Source organism: Ictidomys tridecemlineatus, chromosome 4 (genome assembly GCF_052094955.1).
Source record: "Ictidomys tridecemlineatus isolate mIctTri1 chromosome 4, mIctTri1.hap1, whole genome shotgun sequence".
Taxonomy (NCBI): Eukaryota; Metazoa; Chordata; class Mammalia; order Rodentia; family Sciuridae; genus Ictidomys; species Ictidomys tridecemlineatus.
Window position 1 is genome coordinate 43,964,888 of NC_135480.1, and position 24,736 is coordinate 43,989,623.

At 37.9% G+C, this 24,736-nt stretch overlaps 1 protein-coding gene across 1 annotated transcript; it reads left to right on the forward strand.

Annotated features, from left to right (window-relative positions):
- Nucleotides 1–3,346: 3,346 nt before the first annotated feature.
- LOC101968044 (mas-related G-protein coupled receptor member X1) lies at nt 3,347–6,506 on the forward strand. The gene is made up of 2 exons (XM_078044911.1): nt 3,347–3,376; nt 5,439–6,506. The coding sequence occupies exons 1-2, from the start codon at nt 3,347–3,349 to the stop codon at nt 6,504–6,506; spliced, it is 1,098 nt and encodes a 365-aa protein (XP_077901037.1).
- The last annotated feature ends 18,230 nt before the right edge of the window (nt 6,507–24,736 follow it).

A 24,736-nucleotide genomic window follows, 5' to 3' on the forward strand; every position in this document is an offset into this window, starting at 1 on the left:
ACCAAATCACCTACACCACAGATCTCATTTGGGTTTCATCATTTTATGCATATATCACTTATAGTTAAAATCCATGACATTTAATTTTTTTAAAAAATGCAAAAACATTTACCTGAGTAGATGAATTACTCTCCCACTATCAATATATTAATAAATCCCACTATCCAAATGCTTCCCATGTTTAAATTAAGAAATATTATATATAGTATAACCAGAATATAGCAGTCTCTTGTGTTTTGAGACATTTTCCATGCCTTAATTGGGATCCTTTTCTTCTTGGGTCTCCTTCTTGGTCCTCCTTCTGCATATTTGTTTCTTATCTCTTATTCTTATAAGTACACCATTTACTTTTGATAATACCCACCTTAACAGATTCTTCTTAATTGTCTTGTAGAATGCCATCTCCAAATAGTTATATTCTGAGATAATGCAGACTAGGAATTACAAATAAATTTTTCAAAGACAGTTCAACAAATAAATAAGGTTCTTATGAAATATTTGTTGAATAAACCCACATAAGAAAATTTCTGAATTTTTAAATTGACTTCTTTATTACTTACTATATCCAAATTTCTGACACACCCTACTCATGAAGTAGAGATTAAATTACCTTACAGTTTGGATGGAAGTCAAAATGTCATAGTCCAGACTCTGGGTCAGGCCCCATGGTGGGTGAAGGGAGTGTACATGGAATAATGTCCATATCTCCAGCCAGGAAGCAGAGAGTTGGATGGGGAAAGGCTTGCTCCTTTATAAGAACTCCATCACATGACATCTAGGGGTTGTATGAGAACTACATGATCTAAGGATATTACTACATCACACCTCTCAAATATTCCACAAAACCTCCCTATACTGCTACTCTTGAGACCAAGCAACAATCAAATGAATGCCTGAGGGAACAAAATTAAACCATATCTAAACCATAGCATTATCCAATGGGACGCAAGATTTATATCCATCTCAGCTTCCAATTCAAATTACAGTATTAACAAATGATATGTAACTTATTATAAGTTACTTGAAGATAAATAAGGGAAGTCATATGAGGTCATACATCAAATTTTGAATGTCTACACTACATGAAAATTTAAAATAAAAAATTTCATGAATTGGAGGGGGAAAGAATATTTTATCTACTGAACACTCACATTTTGTAAGAGATGTTACTAAACTTCTTTAAACTGATAAATTAAAAATAGAAATATGTTTGCTAATCAGAGCTAATAATGAGAAAAATAAGAAAGGGTAGAGGCATTAAGTAGGGAATAAGATGCAGTGAGAATATGATGTCCATCCCTTTTTTCTGTTGTTTGGAACAAACAAATAGAAAGGAATGCATTGCTGATGATATAAAGAAATAAAAATATGGGACCACAGCATTATGAGTCTTTAATGACCCAATGATATACTTAGTTATTTAGAAATAAAACTCAATTTGAAAGCTCACATTGCTTACACTCTTAGCTAGGATCCTAGTTGGCAAGGCACACAGAAGAGCAACTACTTACAGTAGGTGGAGTGAAAGGGATGGAAGGGGGAGGCCAATATGTGAGTGGAAATGGTGCAGAGGCTCAGATACATCCACATTAAAATGAAGCCTCAGATGACTATGTTCTCCAATTTGCTCACAATCCTGGAACAGGAAATCCCAGGGGTCATTCAGAATCTTAACAGCTGCATTTGGTCCCTAGCTTTATATACAGCTTCCATAAGCATCTCTCCACTTGGAGAACAAAGAATTATACCTTGGTGTCACTCCATCAGAGAAAAACTCTCTCCTAAAAACACAGCTCAGCTCTCCACCTCTGGACAGGAGAATGGCAGAAAGGTAAGAAGACTCAGAATTCCTGTTATGTATGGTGTTTGCTCTGAGTTAACATCCCTGTGTTTCCACTGTAGATTCTACCTGGAGAGGGTCAGGGAAAGGCAGGAGACAGAATCATCCTTCTGAAGACTGGGTGCTTGAGCTCCTACTTTGAGTTTAAAATGGGATTAATGAGATCTTTTCCCATTCTGATTTATCTCTCATTATGCCCTTTACCCACCATTTAAACCTGCCCTCATGGATAGATTTCTGCCTTTTCCTAAAATTTATTGAAAAAGTTAAGCCACAGGGAGATATTGCTTATTTGAGATAAGAGGCTACATAATGCATTTCATTGCTTTCACCTATTTTTCAAAAATAGTTTTCCCTTGTTCTCCTAAAATTCTAATAAGAAATAGATGGTTCAAATTGGAATAATTGAGGAATACTCCAGGAAGAACTAGTTACAAAGATGTGCAGGATTAGGGGAACAATAGCAATGCATGGTGAGGTGCCCTAAGGAAAGTAGAAATGAAGCACTGTTTCCACACCTAGAGTAAAAGGGACACAGGAAGGAGCAGCTACCAGGTATGGAGCATAGCCATAGCTGTAACTGTACTACTAAAGGATGAGCAGGCAGGTGGAGAAGCAGCACCACTACCAGCACACTGCCTAGCAGGAGAGAGTAGAAGATCTCAAACTCAAATCCCTCCCTCCCATTCTCTATTGTCTTGATTGTATCACCAGGTAGGTCAGTTCAACCAGAAACAATAAGGAAAAGGATGCTATTGATTGTGTTTGAAGAAGCCACTAGCTTGGATCTCTATCAAGACAGAGATGAAGGATGGAATAAAAACTGTCAGGACACATAAAACTATCCCTCACCACTCCTTGTATATTCCTACAATCTGGAGTTTTCTCAATCTGATATCATTGAATGCATTCCCATTTTTATCTTCATTGAAATAATTTTTCATATTTATATATTATTTCTCTTGAATCAATTTTATGGTACCATCACCGATATTAATCAAAAGTGCCTTGAAATTTGAATGCCATTTTAAAAGGGAAAAGCTTCTATCTTCTTTCGAGTGAAAGTGTGGCTCTAAATGAACCACTGCTCACCTTCACAGGATATGTGATAGAGCTGTGCTGTAAGCTCCAGAGCATCAGACTCGAGAAATTCTTTGATAGTGCTGCTATCCAACCCTGGGAGGGTCCCAACATCCTGTGGTCCTAAAGGACTTACACCCATATCAGAATGGATACCTCTGAGAAAATAAAGAAGGAAATGCAGGCTGTGATCCTTCTATTAATCCTATGAACCAGGAGTTGATTACATCACTCTCCTCACTGCCTTTGGTCAGGGCCTAGTCATGTGGTGATATCAGCATTAAGAGGAAGGTAAATGGAATACTGAGACCTACAGCCCAGAGAATCACTGTTACAGAAGAGAAAAAATTGTATTGTAGGACTGTAGAAGTTGTGACAGGTTCTGATGGTGTCTCAGGTTCTGTGGTCTATGAAGATTAAGGCAACATGAGGCATAAACGGGTAGTAAATCATCAGGTAGGGCTCCAGCAGACCAGAGGCTGGAATTGGATCTCTTCTTAAAGATGTGATTCTGGAACATTGCTTCATTTGAGCCTCATTTTCTTTTTGTGTTAGGTGAGGATATTATAATAGATGATGTATAAAGAACACATGGTATGAAATACGATATGTCAAGAGCTTTGTAATGTTTTGAACAACTGACAATAAAAAAAGAACACATGGTAAATATTGGCATAGAGTAGTACATAAAGCAAATAAGACATGAGGTCTTTATTGAGCTCCATGATTGATAATGAAGACCAAAACCCTGTACCCTAAAGAGAAATGTGGAAACTGCATTCAGTCAGGACACCAGCACTTCCATTTTTCATCTTGTTTCCTGTGAAAATCAACAATGCTAAGGAAACTTATATATTCAAGAAAACTCATTATAGATGTGTCCACTTCAGGATGCCTCTCTGCAGGCCCAGAGGAGAATGTGCCCTCTATCCCCTTGGTGGCCTCCTGCCCCTGGGTGTCCTCTAGATTCTGAAGTCATAGCTGCCCTTGTAAGACAGCAAAGGGCCTGGGAATTCTCATATCTGCTCCTGATTTCTACCCATTTCCATTCTGTGCCCCATTTTATGGGCTTTACTCTGTTTCTGAACTGTGCTTAGGCTAGATTTCATTTTATTTGCAATTTGAGGGCCATCTGAGATTAATTTGGGATTTACTCCGCTGGTTTTCTCTCATCCACATATAATTAACTCAGTGTCATGGTGGGTTCAAAAGCTGTAGAACCTGAGGTGCTGGAATCCACACTGTGTGATACCAGGTTTATTCATTCATCCTTCTTGTGCTTCAGTTCCATCCTCTATAAAACTGGGACAGATGGAAATTCTTACGTTATCAGCTTTTGAGAGGATTCAAAGAGAAATTCTGTGGTGCACTCTAAATTAACTCCTGTTAATCATTAAGATATGAGTGGGTCCCTTTACCTGTTTGAAATGTGCTTGAAAAACACATTTTTATTGGTTGTTCAAAACATTACAATGATTTTTTTTATACCTCAAGTTAAAATCTCTCTTTACACCTCAAGCCATGCCCTCTTTCAATTTCACTTCATATACTCTTCTCACACAAAATCTTTCATCAAGAAGAAACTCTTAATGAGGATTTCCTGGGAGGGAATGGAATAAGTTTGTATTGTACACACCACTATAATCCTCCCTAGTTATTCTCCTATTTCAAATACCTCTTCATTGGCATTCACACCTCACACCTTCCTGTTTTATACTGTTGAGAAATTCAGCTGAGATACAAATCTGACACCACCACCCCACCCCGCACTATGCACCAAAGGCCTCTAGGTGCTAAACAAAGCCACCATGAATTCACACTCCAAAGGCTCATCAGTAGTCAACATCAGTTATTTGGTCACATAGAAGTAATTCTAACTAGGCCCAATACTGCTCACATTGAGGATTATGATGGATAGCATTTTTTTCATCTCATTATGTGTGGGTGTTAAGGTCTTTCCCTGGATTTTCATTTTTATTTTCCATTTAACCCCCATCATCCTGCACTGTCAGGATTCTAGTTCATCTATTCTTTCCTTAAATAGATATTGAGGGCATTTGGGCCACACATCGGGTTCAGCACTGAGGGTTAAAAAGTGAACCTGTCTTCAATGCCTGACACACTGAGCTCTTTCTATGACCAGCCATTCTCAGTCCTGCTTTAGCAGAAGGTCACATTTCCCAAATGGCCATAGAGCCAAGTCTTCTTTCTCCTCCTTGAAGGAAATCATCTCTGTGATGGAGACATTATACTCACCTCTGTGTCTGCCTCAATTCCTACACCTGGGAGAAATCTGACCCAGGACAGAGTAGTTCTGGTCCCACTCTGAGGAAGTGTTCATATTATAGTACATTTCCTTGTCATTTGGGTTCAGGTCAGAGAGTTCAGGCTGTTAGACAATGACTACAGAATTCAAATCCATATTTCAGGCATCTCCAGCTCTTGATAAGTTACCTCACCTATGCAATCCCCTGGTTTCCTGTTCTTTAAAGGAGATACAGTAATCTCCTCATTGTAGGGTGGTCCTGATAATCTGAGCTGTTGCTTCGAGTGCTCAAGTCTCCTTTGTGTTCCCAGGGGCACCACTGAAGTGATTAGGAGCCTGGATCCAACCATCACAGCCTGGATGACAGAAGCCACACCAACCAATGGAAGTGATGAAAACCTTCCTCCAATTTGTGATGAGAATAATCTGATTACTACAGTGTTGATCTGCATTATTTTTCCACTTGGGCTGGCAGGAAATGCATCTGTGATCTGGTTCTTGGGTTTTCAAATGCGCAGAAATCCCTTTTACACATACATCCTAAATCTGGCTGTTGCTGACTTCCTCTTTCTCTGCTTGCATACCACTTTTTTACTTTTAGCAGTCATCAGAGTATTCCATCACTGCACCACTCTGTTTGGCATCCTAAGAACTGTGACAATATTTTTCTACATTGCAGTCATGAACATGATCGCTGCTATTAGCACTGAGCGTTGCCTGTCAGTCCTCTGTCCTATTTGGTACCACTGCCATCGCCCAAGGCACACATCAGCTGTCATATGTGTCCTGCTCTGGGCCCTGTCCATGATTCTGAGCATCCTAGAAGCAGTTGTTTGTGTATATTTTGATATAACTGTACGTCATCTTTGTAAAAATGTTCAATTTACTTTAGCTGCATGGCTGGTTCTTTTATTTGTGATTCTATCAGGGTCCAGCCTGGCCCTGCTAGGTAGGATGCTCTGTGGATCCCAGAAGAAGCCTCTGACCAGGCTGTATGTTACCATCATGCTCACAGTGTTGGTTTTCCTCCTCTGTGGTCTGCCCTTCGGTGTCTCTGTGTTCCTGTTATGGTGGATGGAGATTGACTTCCAGGCACTTTTTTGCCTTCAGCTGGTTTCAACTGTTTTGTCCTATGTTAACAGCTCTGCCAACCCCATCATTTACTTCTTTGTTGGCTCCTTTAGGCAGGGGTTTCGAGGGCAGAACCTGAAGCTAGTAGTTGAGCGGGCTCTGCAGGACACTCCTGGGAAGAATGAAAGTGGAGGCAGCCTTTCCCAGGGAACCCTGGAGATGTCAGGCAGCAGAGTGGAGCAGGGATGAAAACCTTGGTTCTGGTCCATCAGATGTGCCTTCAAGAGCCATCGATGCCCAGCTACACTCATCAGATATCTGCTCTCCTCTCAGCCTTTTGCCTCTGAAATACTTGCATGTCATCCAATGGGTTTATGTTAACTTGTATTTTCTTCTTTCTATATGGAAACCAATCTTACATAAGAATGTCACAATTTATTTTTGATATTTTCAATAAATGTCTCATCATATCTTCATCTAAATCTTTTTATTAATCCTTTTTCTCTGACATATTCATTCCAGTGGAAAAGGATACTTGTACAAAATTATAAACCTGTTATTTTTGACCATTTTCTACCTGAATTTATAGAAATAATGATCTCCTATCTCTCTCTCCCTATGCCGTTAGCAATTAGTCTTGTGTTGTGTGTTGGGACATTGATGCAGATAGAAAGCTTAGTTATGAATGAGTGAGTTCTGGTACAGTAAATCTAGCTGAATTCTGTCAATTTTGAAGGCAGAGTCTCTACTTGCATAAGAACAACTCAGGAAATTAGTTCATGAAAAGTCTTCTGGTAACATTTGTCCACGGCATGGTGATAAATTGGTCTTGGCTTTTAGCAGTTAAAAACCATGAGTATTAGTAAGCGGTTATTTAGAGGTTTACTGTACAAGTAAAAACCTAGAAACATGTTACATAACCTGAAATTGTGGCATGTGTAGGGACAGAGATCCTGAGATCACTAGATTATAGATTGTACAACACTTGGAGTCAGGACACCTGGATTCTCAAGTTGATCCCATTCTTAAATTGGGAGATATGCTCTCCCCAGGCACCCTAAAGAGGTACTAAGTTTATTGAATAACCAAATCTAAATCTTATGCCATTTGTGAACTGGAATCTGTGTTTCAAAATAAGATAGGGGCATATGACTCACTATGAACATGGATTAAAGGAAACAGCATTGTGAGACAGCCAGCCTGAGAAGTTGACAACATAAGACCTTTGATTTTTTGGGACTGGCTTGTTTTACTTAGCATGATAGTGTCCAGATCCATACACTTAATGGTAAATGCCATAAAGTCATTTTTCTTTATGGCTGAGTGGTAATCCACTGTGTATATGTATTATATTTTCTTTATCCATTCATTTATTGAGGATGGGTTACCTCCAAAACTTGACTATTATAAATTGTGCTGCTATAAACATAGATGTTGCTGCATCACTGTAATATTCTGATTTTCAATCATTTGGATATGTACTGACAACTGGAATAGTTGGGTTATATGGTGGTTTCATTACCGTTTTGTTTGAGGAATCTCCATATTGATATGCAAAAGCAATTCCAAATAATGGGGGGGGCTAAAAGAAAACTCAATGGAGTAGACAAAGGGACAGAAGGGAAAGGATGAAGAATGGGATAGGAAAAGACAGTGAAATGGATCTGACCTAACATTCCTATGTACATATGTGAATATACCACAATGAATCTCACCACTGCATACATCCACAAGACACTAAAAACTATGTTTTTTAAAAAACCATAACCAAATAGCAGAAAGATCAGAAGAGTAGAGGGAAAGGAACAGGAGGTGAAAAGAAGGAATGGGAAGGGGAAGTAGTGGAGACTTGATTAGAACAAATTATATTCCAGGCATTCACAATTGTGTCAAAATGAATCCTGCTATCATGCATAGCTGAAAAGAACCAATAAAAAAACAGTCCATGTGTCTACTTCTGGCTATAATCACAGTGAGCACGCATTCTTCAATCTATGTGGCAGGTACTTGTACTCAGTAGATCATGTGGTATATTTTGGGAATCAATATTATTCATACAAAAAAAGCTCACTTTGTAATTTTTTTCTTTCTTCTTTAGAAAACCAGTGTACGATTTAAAAGAAATTATCTCCTTAGAGATCTGATGTACTTGGCCTAATCATCCCAGCATACAAACACAGACTTAGGGATAAGCGTGAAAGAAGATTTCACAAGTAAGTGTGTGTGTGGTTGGCCAGTAGAGAGGGAAGTCTTCTTGAAATACTCGGAATTTGAACTGATAATTCAACCGTTACCTAGCATGTGCCTTTGCCAATGTTTCAGTCACATCACTACTTGAGTTTGGTAATGAAAAATGAATAGGCCTTGGATGGATGAAAATGGGAAAATAGGTGATTCATAGTGACAATAAAGGAAGGACACTTAAGTAGGTCACCATAAAGAAAGTGGAATAAAATGAGGTCTTCCTGGACTTATCTGTCAATAATAACTTGAATGTAAATGAATTACATTCCCAAATACGAACATGGAGAGTGATTTATAGGATTTCAAAATGAAACAAGACCCTACTATATACTGCCTATAAGAGATTCACTTCATTCCAAATGGCACACAAAAATTTAAAGTGAAAACGTGAAGTCTGGAGATGTAGCTGTTTTAGACATTTGACCAGCATGCATAAGTCCCTAGGCTCAATACCCAGAACTACAAAAATATGGGAAAGAAGAAAAATGATATTACATACCAATGTAAACTAGAGGAAGTTAGATAGATAGATAGATAGATAGATAGATAGATAGATAGATAGATAGATAGATAGATAGATGATTGATAGATAGATAGATAGATAGATGATTGATAGATAGATAGATAGATAGATAGATAGATAGATAGATAGATAGATAGATAGATAGATTGACGGATGATAGATCAGATGAACTTGGCTTTAGGTCAAGCATATAAAAAGAGACAAAGAACACATTGTGTTATAAAAAGGAGGTCAATTAATCAGGGGGATATAATGATTGTAAATATATATACACCCAACATGGGAGCCCATATACATATATACAAAGCAAATATTCAAGGACCTAAAGGATCACATAGATTGCAGTATAATAATAGTGGGAGATTTCAAATATGCCACTTTCAATAATGGACACCTAATTCATAAAGAAAACTGATAAAGAAACATTGAACTTGAAAAACAATTTAGACTAAATTCAAACCTCACAGACATATAGAGAACACTTTATCCAACTGAAAGACAATACCTCTTCCCCTCAGGTGCACATGGAACATCTGCCAAGATTGATCATAAGTAGGATACAAAACAAATAATGGAAAATATAAGAATATCGATATCATAAAATGTTGACAACAAAGGTATAAAGTAAGAAGAATAGAAAAAAGAAGATGAAGATGAAGAAAAGAAGGAGGAGGAGAATTGGGGTGGGAGGATAGTTTGTTCACAGGATTTAAAGACAATACAAAGTCAACTCTCAAGCACATGCCATTTCTCATTCACTCAGGTACAAACTTGTCTTTTTTCCCCAGAAAAAAATTTCTAAAATCCCCATTTTAGAAATAAATATGCTTTAATGGAATGAAGCCCAATTCTTACATGCACTGAAAAAACAAGGTGACAAATAGGCATTGCATTCCAGTCGTGAGGTGCTGTGAACCTGACTTCACTGATTTACTTGCTTTTCAAAATTATTCAAAATTGTGGATATGTAAATTCCAAAGGAGGAAACAGATGAATCAATCTGAATACTTAAGGAAGATTCTATGAAAGGACTATGTGCAAAACTGGGCAGAAAGATGCATAAGTACCCTAAGCAATAGTGAAACATCATTTTCATCCTTTTAGATTTAAAATGACAAGGCAAAGAGCATGTGCCAATGCCAGTGGCCATAACTGTAGCTGCAGCAGTAGGAGATGATGATCAGACAGAAGAGGCCCTGCCATTGCAACACGGGGCCTGTGGGAACATGCACTCTTTATTCATTACACTCAGACTGCTGTCACAGACACCAATTGTCATGATTCTTAGATAAAATACAGAGGTGTTTTCTATCTGAGCTGTAAGCTCCAAGGCCTCAGACATCAGAACTCCTTCCAAACTGCTACTTTTCAATCCAGCAAAGGTACGTTCATCCTGGTTTTCCTATAAGGTTCCAGGATGTTTCTGCCAGGAAGTCTGGGAAGAGCAGGAGAGACTATCCTCTTCTATTAATCCCATGAGCCAGGATTTGGTTATATCAGCTCTTCTCACCTCCTCTGGGTCAGTACAAAGCCACATCGTTTTCTCAATATCAAGGAGATATTGAGACATATGGGTTTTTCCTGATATAATCCTCTTAGAAATATTGTGTGATGAAGGAAAGAATGAAATTGAAGAAAATTGGGAGATTCTGTCTCTCAGATTCTGTGAGGATATAAAAATAATTTCAAAGCTTCCTAAGTAATGAATGGTGTAAGAGAGAATAGTGAGAAAACCCTGGAAAAAACATGAAGGGACCAGGGAGTGGTGTTGGAATGACCCTTCATGGTGGGATTTCAGGAAAATACCTTGGTCTATAAGCCTCAGTTTCTTCTTGTATTAAGTGAGGATCTTATAAGAGAAGGCCATGGAGGAACATAAGGTCCAAATGTGAATAAACCAGGAATTACTCATTCAAATTCTCAGTGAATGATGCCAGGGGCTAATAGCTCATCCTTTTGAGCTGCAAATCCATCCTCTGTAAAATGGGAAAATACTAAGTTTCTGTTTCCTCCCTGGTAAAGGCCTTATAGTAAATCCCACATAGAATTGTGACCCTGAGAATAGTAATCATACAGCAGGTGCAAATGTCTGGTTTGTATTCCCAGGAGTACCAGTGGAGTATTCTGAGCAAAAAACACACCAACAAGTGGAACTTTCTACAAGAAGATTCTGAACTCAGAAATGGTGATCCTCATCTGTGTTCTTCTTGATCTGGCAGGCAACACAGATGTGCTGTGTCAACTCCTGAGCTTCTGCATATGCAGGAACATTACTCCATCTACATTCTTCCTTTATGGGTATGCATTCTAATGCTATCTTCCTTTAAGAACACCTATCATCTTATAGAAGCTCCATCCTAATTGATTCTTCTTAACAATTAGCTCTAGAAGGACACCATCTCCAGATATAGTCATTCTTAGATAATGAGGAATTAGAGCTTCCAAATATAAATATTGTAGATCTTCCAGAAGTAAATATTGAAAGGACATAATTCAACCCATAACATTATCCTTACTTAAATATTTTCTGAATTAATCCACTGAAGAAATTTTCTAAATGTTTTAATTAGCTTATTTATGAGTCAGCATTTTTTGCTACAACAGAATTCCTGAGACAGACTACTCATGAAATCAAAGGTTAAATTAAGTGAGCACTGGACCAAGATCCATGGTTAATGGTAGGAGTACATTTGGAAGTAGAATCATATCCAGCCAGGAAGAAGAGGGCTGTTTGAGGCCATCCTTGCTCTTTCAACTCTCTCACAAGAACTCTATGGGTAGCAAGAAAACCAAATATGAGAGCAAATGCCAATGACCTAAGAAGCTCCCACAAGGTCCCATATGTTAAAGGCTCCACAGAAGTCTCAACACTGTCAACCGGGGGACCAATCACATGAATGCTTGGGGTGGGGGGAAAAATTAAGCAATATCCAAACCATAGAGTTCCACCAATGACCCCCAAGGTTTATGTCCATCTTAGCTCCTAATTCAAGTTACATTATTTGAAAAATGACAAGTCTAACATGATTAGAGTATTAAGAGCCAAAGTGAAGCCATGTGTGATAAGACTTCAAATGCTAAGTGCCTACCCTGCATTAAAAATCTATAAAAATTTCATGAAGTGCAGAGATGACAAAAAATAAATGTGCTCAACATTTCATATTTCATATGGAAGTCAGTTAATTAACTTCTTCATACTGACAATTTAAAAACAGAAATGTAAGTTTTGTTTCAGAGATAATAATGAGGAAATAAAAATTGGTAGGATGAGGAAGTAGTGAGATCAGGAGAGTAGAATTCAATAAGATTTTGATTTTGTTTACATTTCTCTGTAATTTGGAACCAAGTATACAGGTAAATACATTACTTCAGAGATAAACTACTAAAAACACATGGTCAGGGTGTGATAAACCTTGAATGACCCAATGATATACTTTATTACTTAGTAATAAAGCTCCATTATAACAGCTCACATTCATTATGTACTACTTACAATTATAGGTGACAACTAAAAGAGAGAGGAGCAATAATTCTAGAAAGACAGACCAAAAGGAATAAGATGAAAGAGACTGATACGTGAGTGGACATAGGGAAGATTCCCAGAAAGATCTCCATGAAGGATGAAGTCTGAAATGAATCTGGTCTCCAATTTGCTCAGGAAATCAGAGGAGCCATTCACAATCTTGATAGACTGTAGGAATTCTGACCATGGAAATGTACAGGGAAGCATTTCCTTATTTCCCACCCTTAGAATGCCCTGAAATCTCTCTTATGATCTAATAATATAGCCAATAAGAGTGCAATATGTAGCTGATATGGCAATGCCCTGAGAAGACTCACCAAGTAGAGCCTCACCAAGCCTGGACCTTAATCTGAGGCACATATCTCCTGAGAATAAAGGAAATTTCTTGCTTGATAACTACAAGATTTCACCAAGCTCAGGTGCTCCTGGATCTGCCTGCCTAACAGTAACTTCAGACAATGAGCTTCCTTGAGAACTGCACAAGGCTCCTAACATTGCATATTGTAACTGTGAAATGGAACTACAGAATAAGCAACCTTACTGATACTCTAAATAATGAAGTGGTTATGGTATTAGTGACCTAATGTAAGCAATTGGTATAAATAAACATGGCCGCTTGGACAAAGAGCCACTCTGCCACCTTCCTTGCCTCTTCACCTTTTCTCTCTTTCTCCTTATTATTATTATTCTTTACTATACACTTAATTGGTCAGCAGATTTTACTCCAGCTTCTGTAGGCATCTCCACACATAAAGATCCAGGAATGTACTGTGGTTCTGCTCAATCTGAGAAAGACTTATCATTGTCAGTTTTCCAGCTCTGGACAGGAGAATGGAAGAAAGGTAAGGGTATATTTGAAGAACTGTCAGATTTCCTGTGATGGTGTTTTCTCTGAGTCACATCCCTGTGTTTCTACCATAGGATGCTACGTGGAGGAGTTTATGGTGCTTCTTTCAAGGAAATGCAGGAGACAGAATCAACCTTGTGAAGACTGGGTACCAGCAGCTCTTGCTGGGAGTTTGAAAAGGAATTAATGGGAAATTCCTTCACTTTAATTAAATTCTACATCTTTTCCTCTTTATTCCAATCATTCACATCTGCTGTCTTGAATAAATTGCTGACTATTTAATTCATTTAAAAAGCAAAGCCACTTAGAGGTGTTGGATGGTAGAGCTGACATGCTGTACAATAGTTATATTTTCTTTTATAGGATTTTCAAAATATTCTTCTCATGTGTCTCTGACGGTTTCTATGAGAAACACATGGTTACACTGGAATAATTAAACTGTCCTCCAGGAGGATCCATTTCCAGAGATGTGCAAGATTAAGGGGCAAATGGCAATGCATGGTGAAGTTCTCTGAGGAAAGCAAGAATATTTCCACCGTTAGTGTATGAGGAAGGGAAGGAGCAGCTCCCAGGGAGACAGTACAGCCACATCTGTAGCTGTGTTACTAGGAAATGGCCAGGAAGGTGAAGCAGTGCCACTGCCAACACAGGGCCTCACTGGAGACCTAGGAGATCAAAAACTCAAATCCCTCTCTCTCTGCACTCCATTGTCCTGCTGCTGTCACACAGTATCTTCAATCAGATACAGACCAGAAAAGGATGCCACTAAATAGATAAGAAAAAGGATAGTTGCAAATAGACACAGCACACATAGTCATCTGATACTCCATAAAGTTGCTGAAAAAATGTTGGAGAAAAAATAACCTTTTTAATAAATGGTGATGAGACACTGGATATCCATTATCTAGAAGAAGGAAACTAGATTCCTTTCTTTTACCCTGCACAAAAGACAACAAAAAGTGGATCAAAAACTTAGGATTTAGACCAAAAAAAAAAGCCTACAAACACTAGAAAAAAACAGAGGATTAACACTCCAATATATTCATGCAAGCACCAACTTCCTTTAATAGCTCCCACAAAGCTCAACAAATAAAGCCAAAAAATCAGTCAGTGAGGTGACATTAAAACAAAATCTTCTGCACAGAACAACCATGAGTATGAAGAGAGTGCCTACAGAATGGGAGAAAACATTGACACTTACTCCTCTGATATATCAATGTCACAGAATATGCCAAGAACTCAAAAAACACCAAAACATCAAATTACCCAATTAAAAAATGGCTAAACTACTAAACACAAATTTCTCAAAAGAACACATGACCTACAAATATATGAAAAATTTTCAATAACCCTAGCAATCAGAGAAATGCAAACCAAAACTACATTGGGGTTTCATCACACTTCAATTAGAATGGCAATCATTAAGAAAACAAATAATAAAAACTGCTTGTGAGAATGTGGGGATAAAGGTATACTCACACATTGCAGGGGACTGGACATCAATACAACTACTTTGGAAAACAGTACAGATTTTTCAAAGGATTATACCATCATATGATCACAGCTCTCCCACTCATTGGTATTTATCCAAAAGTACTCAAATCAGCATACCATAGTGACATATGCACATTAATAATTACAGCAGCACAATTAAGAAAAGAATACCATAGACCCAGAGTAGGAGCCCAGCCAGCTGGCGACAGCCTTGTGACAGATGGAGGAGGAGCCAGCATGGGCCGCTGGGGTGCACAGTTGAGGAGGCACAGAACGCAGAGGCTTTGCTTGTGGGTCACTAGACAAACATAAGGTCTCCCCAGCACCCCACAGCTCACCAAACACCTTAGGAGGGAAACAGATTGAACACATCTTGGAAAATTCCATCAACCCTTAAATCCCATCAACTGGGGAGCGTGGCTACCAGCAGGGTTCTGCAGCTGATCAGGTACTCGGTTTCCAACTCCCCCACCCTTAGCTGCGATAACTCAAAATTTTTCCCACAAACTTTTGGGGGTTGTAGCTATCAACGCAAAACAACAACTGTACAGGCACCTAGTTTCCATCTCAGAGACTAAGAGTAGGGAGGCTACAGGTGGAAGCTCAAGTCCTCTCACACTGGCTACCTCCACCACCCTGAACACAAGAGACTCAAGCTAAGAATAGACAACGCCGCCTACTGGAAGAAAAGAAAATAGAGTCCTGAGAGACTTTTTTTTTTTTTTTTTTGCTTTCTTCTCTCTTTCATTTATTCATCCAGTCTCTTCTACCCTTCCCCCTCTGGTCCTCACAACCTAAACATATGTGAAACCAAGAACTGTGCATGAAATAGGACTTTAACAACTGAATCACCAGAATAATATAATAGAGAGGAATCGCATATGCCCCACCTTCCCCTTTTTCCTTCTTACTCCCTCTATCTCACTTTTAATCCCCTAATTTTTACTATTTATACATAGGGTATACATAGCTGTTTTACAGCATTTGATCAGCATGCATAAGGCCCTAGGCTCAATACTCAGAACCCAAAAAATGTGGGGAAAAAATTATATTCTACACCACTGTAAACCAAATGAAGTTAGGTAGGTAGATAGGTAGATGGATAGATAGACAGACGATAGAGCACATGAACTAGGCTTTAGGTCAAGCATATAAAAAGAGACAAACAATACATTGTGTTATAAAAAGGAGGTCAATTAATCAAGAGGATATAATGATTGTAAATATATATGTACCCAGCATTGGAATATATATATATATATATATATATATATATATATATATATATATATATATATTCAAGTATCTAAAGGATCAGATAGATTGCAATATAATAATGGTGGGAAATTTCAATATGCCACTTTCAATACTGGACACCTAATCCAAACAGAAAACTGAAAAACACTTTAAGCCAAATGAACCTCACAGACATATAGTGAACACTTTATCCAACTAAAAGACAATACCTCTTCCCCTCAGGTGCACAAGGAACATCTGCCAAGATTGATCATAAGTAGGATACAAAACAAATTTTGGAAAACCTAAGAATATTGATATCATAAAATGTTGACAACAAAAGTATAAAGTAAGAAGAATAGAGAAAAAAGATGAAGACAAAGGAAGGAAAAGAAGGACTGGGGTGGAAGGATAGGCTTTTCACAGTATTTAAAGACAATGGAAGGTCAACTCTCAAGCACATACCATTTCTCATTTGCTCAGGTACAAACTTATCTTTTTCCCCGGCTAAAAATTTCTAAAATTTCTATTTTAGAAATAAATCTGATTTAATGGAAAGAATGCCACTTCTTACATGCATTGAAAAAATGATATGACAAAAAGCCATTGCCTTCCAGTCATGAGGTGCTGTGAACCTAATTTCAAAATTATTCAACATTGTGGATATGAAAATTCCAAAGGAGGAAAAAGATGAATCATTCTGAATATTTAAGGAAAATTCTATGAAAAGACTATGTACAAAATTGGGCAGAAAGATGCATAAGTACCCTAAGCAATAGTGAAACATCATTTTCATCCTTTTAGATTTAAAACGACAAGGCAAAGAGCAGGTGAATGCCAGTGGCCATAACTGTAGCTGCAGCAGTAGGAGATGATGATCAGACAGAAGAGGCCCTGCCATTGCAACACTGGGCCTGTGGGAACATGCACTCTTTATTCATTACAGTCAGACTGCTGTCACAGACACCAATTGTCATAATTCTTTGACAAAATACAAAGGTGTTTTCTACCTGAGCTGTAAGCTCCAAGGCCTCAGACATCAGAACTCCTTCCAAATTGCTTTTCTTCAATCCCAGCAAATGTACCTTCATCCTGGTTTTCCTACAAGGTTCCAAGATGTGTCTACCAAGAAGTCTGGGAACAGCAAGAGAGACTACCCTCTTCTATTAATCCCATGAGCCAGGATTTGGTTACATCAACTCTTCTCACCTTCTCTGGGTCAGTACAGAGCCACATAGTTTTCTCAAACATCAAGGAAAACAGAAATATGGGGTTTTTCTGAAATAATCCTCTTAGAAATGTTATATCATAGAGGGAATAATGGATATTAAAGAAAATCATATGTGAGGTCCTGGGTTCAATCCTCAGCACCACATAAAAATAAATAAGTAAAATAAAGGTATTGTGTCCATGTACAACTAAAAAATAGATATTTTTAAAAGAAAGAAAATTGGGAGATTCTGCAGCCCCATTATGTCTCTCAGATTCTGTGAGGAAATAAAAATAATTTCAAAATTTTCTACAAGTAATGAATGGTGTAAAAGAGAATAGTGAAAGCCCTGGAAAAAAACATGAAGGGACCAGGGAGTGGTGTTGGAAATCTTTTGTCTGTAAGCCTCAGTTTCTTCCTGTATTAAGTGAGGATCTTATAAGAGAAGGCCATGGAGGAACATAGGGTCCAAATGTGAACAAACCAGGAACAAATCAGTTCCTTATGGAGCTGAATATCACACACTAAAGAAAAATGTGAATGCTAAGTCCCCTGCTGTGTGGGTTCTCTCTCATCCGGTAAGGACGTCCAGGGGTAGAGGAGAGTGTGGCTGTGGAGTCACTACTCAAGACCTCTGGAGACCAAGCAGGAAGCAGGTCTGATTTTATTGTGTAGCTCCCATGTATATATACTCAGGCAGTAGCTAAGCAGATTACAGGCAGCCACAAATACAATTCCTTACATACATCTAAAATATTGGCACAACTATCTCTGCATACTTCCAGGATTCAAAATGAGATGGGGAAGAGAGAAGGAGAAGATCTCATTAGCAAGGGTGTGTGCAGAAATGAGTAAATCTGGGAAGTCTTCTTGAGATTCTTAAAATTGAAACTGATGACTCTACGGTTTTGCCAACCACACCAACTTTTGGTGGTAGGCATGCAAGGACAAATAGAATCTACACAAAACAAAATGAGACAGAGGTAAATCATAGGGCATTTTAAATAAATGTTTATATTTCTTTAGTGACTGATGATCAGGATGCATAAGTTTAATTCCCTGAGCCTCTCCATATATTTGGTCATGGTTGAAAGATTCCTCTTCAGAAGCTAGAGATCTCAAGCAAACAGCCATGTCTCTCATGGGCTTGAAGTGACTCAAATTGGCATAATGTTTAAAACTTCATTGGAGTCAACTCCAAAATAGTATCTGTTCCAAAACAACCAGCGAGGTGAGCCCAGGATAAGGCCAAAACCTGTGTTTTCTACCCTGTTCCCAGGAATATGTCCAACCCATTGGGTCAGATGTCACAAATGAAAACCAAAGAGAAATATAACAAGGAAAAGCTTTGGAAGTACAGGGTAAAGAAAGAAGCAATAGAATAAATCCACATTTCTGATGCTTTTTAATCTACAGAAAGCCCTTGTTCAGAGCAGGAAAAGTAACTCATCTTCAAAATAAATTAAAAATATTATTCCTCACATAAGAATTAAACACTAAACTTTTTTTTTAGCCTTGATATGATTGCTGGCTTAAGAGTTGATAAAGAATTTTCAGAAATGTGTTTAAATTTTTCACGTCATCAACATCTATTTGGGCATATAGTACCAACACTATCTCTTTGGTTCGTTTCTTTGTTTCAGTGCAGGTCCTCTCACATGCATAGCTAGTGTTGTACCACTGAACTTGACTCCAGCCAATACTATCCTTGATATTCAGATTAAATCTTTGTTTTAATGTCCTGTGACCCATGTGGCAGAATAATGCCTATCTACTGGACAAGTTCTGAAGAGAACACAGTGGGAAAGAGCATCCTTGAGTCTGTAAATCTGCCTTTAAATTTTTATTTATTTCTTTTCAAATTGCTATTGACACAAAAATTATGAAATTTTAACATTTGATTAATTATAGTGGAGAATTCTTATGATATTTTAGTGGATGGATTCTTATATTTTCTATTCACCTTGGTAACTGGTTTATAAAATTCTAACATCCCCTATGGCCTCACTGATGGTGATTTCAATATTTGTGTAGTTTTCTCATCCAACAAATGAACCCTTTCAATGATTTTAAAGCATTCCTTCCAAATTAATTAAAGGCAAAAAAAATTGCAAAAATAGTATAGTTTCTGTACCCCTACTACCTAGACTACATTATTGGTAATATTTTACATTAATGTAGAATATTACCAAAATCAGGCAATTGATGGTAGTACAACCAAATCACCTACACTATAAATCTAATTTGGGTTTCATTGTTTTATGCATGCACTATTTATGTGTGAAAATCTTTGACATTTAATTTTTTCAAAAAATGCTGAAAATTTTACCTGAGTAGCAGAATTATTTTCCCACTAGCAATATATAAAAATGCAGTTTATCCAAATTCTTCCTACATTTAAATTTTTTTAAATAGTATATATATTATAAGGGAAGTATAGTGGTTTCATATGGATGTGTTATGAGACATTTCCATGCCTGTAAATGAGATTATTTTCTTCTGGTGTCTCCTTCTTGGTCTTCCTTATATATGTCTGTTTCTTAATATCCTCTTCTTATAAGTACACTATTTACTTTAGATAATACTCACCTTAATGGAATCCTCTTAATTCTCTTGAATGATGCCATCTCCAAATAGTTATATCTGAAATTAGAGATTAGGAGTCCCAAAATAATTTTTCTAAGACAATTTTCTGATAATTAAGGTTCTTATGAAATATTTGTTGATTCAACCCACAGAAAAACATTTCTGAATTTTAAATTAACTTCCTTATTATGTAGATTTATTTACTATGTCAAAACTTATGGCACACCCTACTCATGAAATAAAGAAGTTAAATTAGCTTATAGATTTGACTGAAAGTCAAAACTTTATAGCCCAGGATCTGGGTCAAGCCCCATGGTGGGTGGTGGAGGTGCAGGTAGATTAAGGGCTATACCTCTGGGCAGAAAGCAGAGAGTTGGGTGGGACCAGGCTTGCTCCTATATAAAGACTCACAACAAGTCTAGAGGTTGCATGATGATAAATTTAATAAAAAGCTTTCTATGACCCAAGGACTATTGCTAGGTCTTACCTCTCAAATATTTCACAAAACCTACCCTGACTGCCATTTTTGAGACCAAGCACTGATCACGTAATTCCTGAGTAAACAAAATTAAACCATATCTAAACTATAGCATTCTATCAATGGGTCCCAACATTTACATCCATCTTAGTTTCCTATTCAAATTACAGTTTTAACAAATGATATGTAATTTATTATGAGTGTAACATGAAGAACCAGATGGGAAATCATATGAGCTAAGACATAAAATTTGGAGGTCTACACTGCATGAAAATTTTAAAATAAAACTCATGAAGTGCAGGAAGGAAAAAAAGAATATTTTATGTACGGAACACTTCACATTTTGTATGAAATATCAGTTGATTTACTTCTTTTCACTGACAAATCTTAAAATACTAATATGTTTACTAATCAGAGCTAATAATGAGAAAAATAAGAATGGGTAGAAGTAATAAGTAGAGAATAGGATTCAGTGAGAATGGGATTCTCATCTTTTTGCTTGGTTGTTTGGAACAAATATATAAAAATGAATGCATTACTGATGACATAAAGAAATAAAAAACATGGGACTGTGGTACGATGAACCTTTAATGACCCAATGATATACTTTGTTATTTAGTAATAAAACTCAGTATGAAAGCATACATTACCTTCATTGTTACCTGGGAATATAGTTGGCAAAGCACATAAAAAAGGAACTACTTACAAGTAGGTAGATTAAAAGGGATGGAAGGGAGAGGCCAATATGTGATTGGAAACAGCGCAGATGCCGAGAAACATCTTCATTAAAATGAAGCCTCAGATGACTATGTTCTCTAATTTGCTCCCAGTCCCAAGACAGGAAATCACAGGAGCATTCAGAATCTTAAAAGCCTCAATTGTTCACCAGCTTTATGTACAGCTTCCATGGGCATCTCTCCACTTGGAGAACAAAGAATTATACCGTGGGTCAGTCCATCTGAGAAAGATTCTCTCCTGTCAGCACAGCTCAACTCTTTCACCTCTAGACAGGAGAATGAACAAATGGTAAGAATTTTCAGAATTCCTGCTATGTGTGGACTTTTCTCTGAGTTCACATCACTGTGTTTCTACCATAAGATGCTACACGGAGAGGGACATGGTGCTTCTTGCAGGGAAAGGCAGGAGATGGTTTCATATTTCTGAAGACTAGATGCTTGAAGATCCTACTTTGAGAATTTAATATAGGCTTAGTGAGAACTTTTTTCCTTCTGATGGAGCTCCCATTCTCCCCTATTCCAACCATTTAAATCTGTTGTCATGAATAGATTGCTGCCTTCATTAGAAAATCATTTAAGGGCTGGGGATGTGGCTCAAGTGGTAGCGCGCTCACCTGGCATGCGTGCGGCCCAGGTTGGATCCTCAGCACCACATACCAACAAAGATGTTGTGTCCGCCGAAAACTGAAAAATAAATATTAAAATTCTTTCTCTCCTCTCTCTCTCTCTCTCTCTCTCTCTCTCTCTCTCTCTCTCTCTCTCTCTCTTTAAAAAAAAAGAAATTCTCTTAAAAAATAAAGCCACATGGAGGAATTGCTTCCTAGAACTAAGAAACTATTCAATGGGTTTCATTGCTTTCACTTGATTTTCAGAAATAATTTCCTTTTGTATTTCTCAAGGTTCAAACAAGATGATTCAAATTGGAATAATTGAGAAATACACCAGAAGGGACTATTTACAAAGATGTTCAGGATTAAGGGAACAATAGCAAAGCATGGTGAACTGCCCTAAACAAAGCAAGAGTGGAGCGCTGTTTCCATACTAGACTATAAGGACGATGGAAGAGCACCTACTAGGAATAGACATAGCCTTAGTTGTAGTTGTATTACTAGAAGATGACCAAGCAGGTGGACAAGTGCCACTGCCAACACCCTGTGCCACTGCCAACACCCTGCTAGCAGGAGAGAATACGGAGATCAAAAACTGAAATCCCTCTCCGCACAACCTCTACTGTCCTGGTTGTATCACCAGATAGCTCAGTTCACCCAGAAACAAGAAGGAAAATGATGCTGTTGACGGGGTTTGAAGAAGCCACCAGTTTGGGAAGTCTACAAAGGCAGAGATGGAGGATGGAATAAAAACTGGCCCAACACACAAAACTATCCCTCACCACTACTTGTACCTTCCTACTCTCTTGGGTTTTCTCAGTCTATCATCATTGAATCCTTTCCATCTTTTCTGCAATGAAATAATTATTCCTATTTACATATTGTTTCTCTTGCATCAATTTTATGAAACAATCACCTATATTTATCAAACATGACTTGAAAGTGGAATCTCATTTCAAAAGGCGAAAAATTCCTTCTTCTTTAGAGTGAAAATGTGGCTATAAAAGAACTACTAATTACCTTAACTGGATATGTGTTAGACCTGTGCTGTAAGCTCCAGAGCATCAGACTCAAGGAATTATTGATAGTTCTGGTCTCCAACCCTGGGAGGGCCCAACGTCTTGTGGTCCTAAATGACTCCCAGTGGTATCAGAATGGATGCCTGGGAGAAGATAAAGAAGGAAATGCTGATTATGCTCTGTCCATTAATCCTATAACCCAGAAGTTGGTTACATCACTCTCCTCACTGCCTTTGGTCAAGGCCTAGTCACATGATGATATCAGCATTAAGATAGAAAAGGAAATAGGATCCTTGAGACCTAAAACCCAGATGATCGCTCTTACAGAAGACAAAAAAATGGTATGTGGGGACTTTAGAAGTTGTGATAGGTGCTGATGGTGTCTCAGATTCTGTGGTCATATGAAGATTCTTTGGAAGCTCTGAGACTAAAATAAAGCAAGATGGGGCAGAAAACAGTGGCAAAGCATTCGATAGGGCTCTAGGCAACCAGGAAATGGAATTGGACCTCTTCTTCAAGATATGCTTTGGAGAAAATCCTTTTTGAGCCTCAGTTTCTTTTCACAAAAAAACTAAAGGATATTACAATAGATGATCTAAAAGAACATATGCTAAATAGTGAGGTAGAGCAGTAAATAATACAAACAAGACATACCTTGAAAGTAGAAGTTCATTATAGAGCTTCATGATTGATGACAAAGAAAAATACACCATACCCTAAAACAAATGTAGAAACTGCATTAATTCAGGACACCAGAAATTCTATTTTTCCTCCTGTTCCCTGTATAAATCAACCAATGCTGAGGGAAATTGTCTAGCTAAGAAAACTCATTATGGATGTTACATCAGGATGCCTCTCTGCAGGCCCTGAGGAGAATGTGCCCTCTAGCCCCTTGGAGGCCTCCTGCCCCTGGGTGTCCTCTGGATTCTGAAGTCATAGCTGCCCTTGTGAGACAGCAAAGTGCTTGAGGATTCTCATATCTGCTCCTGATTTCTACCCATTTCCCTTTTGTACCCTATTTGATTGGCTTCTCTTCCTCTCTGTTTCTGATCTTTGCTAATATAGATTTTATTTGCAATTTGACTGCCACCTGAGATATGACTTTGGATTTACTGTTCTACTCTTCTGTCGTTTACATATACTCAACACAGATGAGTGGTAGGTCCTAAGAGTTGTAAAACCTGGGGTGTTGAAAACCACCCTGTGTGATACCAGGGGTAATCACTCATCTTGCTTGTGCCCAATTCCATCCTCTATAAAAGGGGATAAATAAAAATTCTTATTTCAGAGACTCTTGGGAGAATTCAAAGAGAAATTATGTGGTAAACTCTCATTTAACTCCTGTTAATCATTAAGATATGAGTGGGTCCCTTTATCTGTTTGGAATCTGCTTCAACAATTCTCTTTATGCTTCAAGCCATGTCTTCTTTCAATTTCACTTCGTATACTCATCTCACACAAAAGCTTTCATCAAGAAGAAAAATACTACTGAGGATTTCCTAGGAGGGGGTGGAGTAAGTTTATATTATATATACCCCTTATTATTCCTCCACAGACACTCTCCCATTTCAAATACCTCATTTGTGTGGCACTCAAACCTCACCCATATTCACACTGTCCTCTTCTATACTGTCAAGCAATTCAGCTGAGATACAAATCTGATCCCCACACTGTGCACCAAAGGCCTCTAGGTGCTAAACAAAGCCACCTTTAATCCACACTCCAAAGGCACATCAATAGTCAACATCAGTCATTTGGTCACATAGAAGTAATTCTAACTACACCCAATACTGCTCCCAATAAAGATTATGATGAAGGCATTTTGTTCATCCCATTTATGTGTGTATGTTAAGGCTTTTTATTGTATTTTTATTTTTATTTTCCATTTAACCCACATGATCCTGCGCTGTCATGTATTCAGTCATTAAATAGATATTGAGGGCCTGTGGGCCACCCATAGAGCTCAGCTCTGGG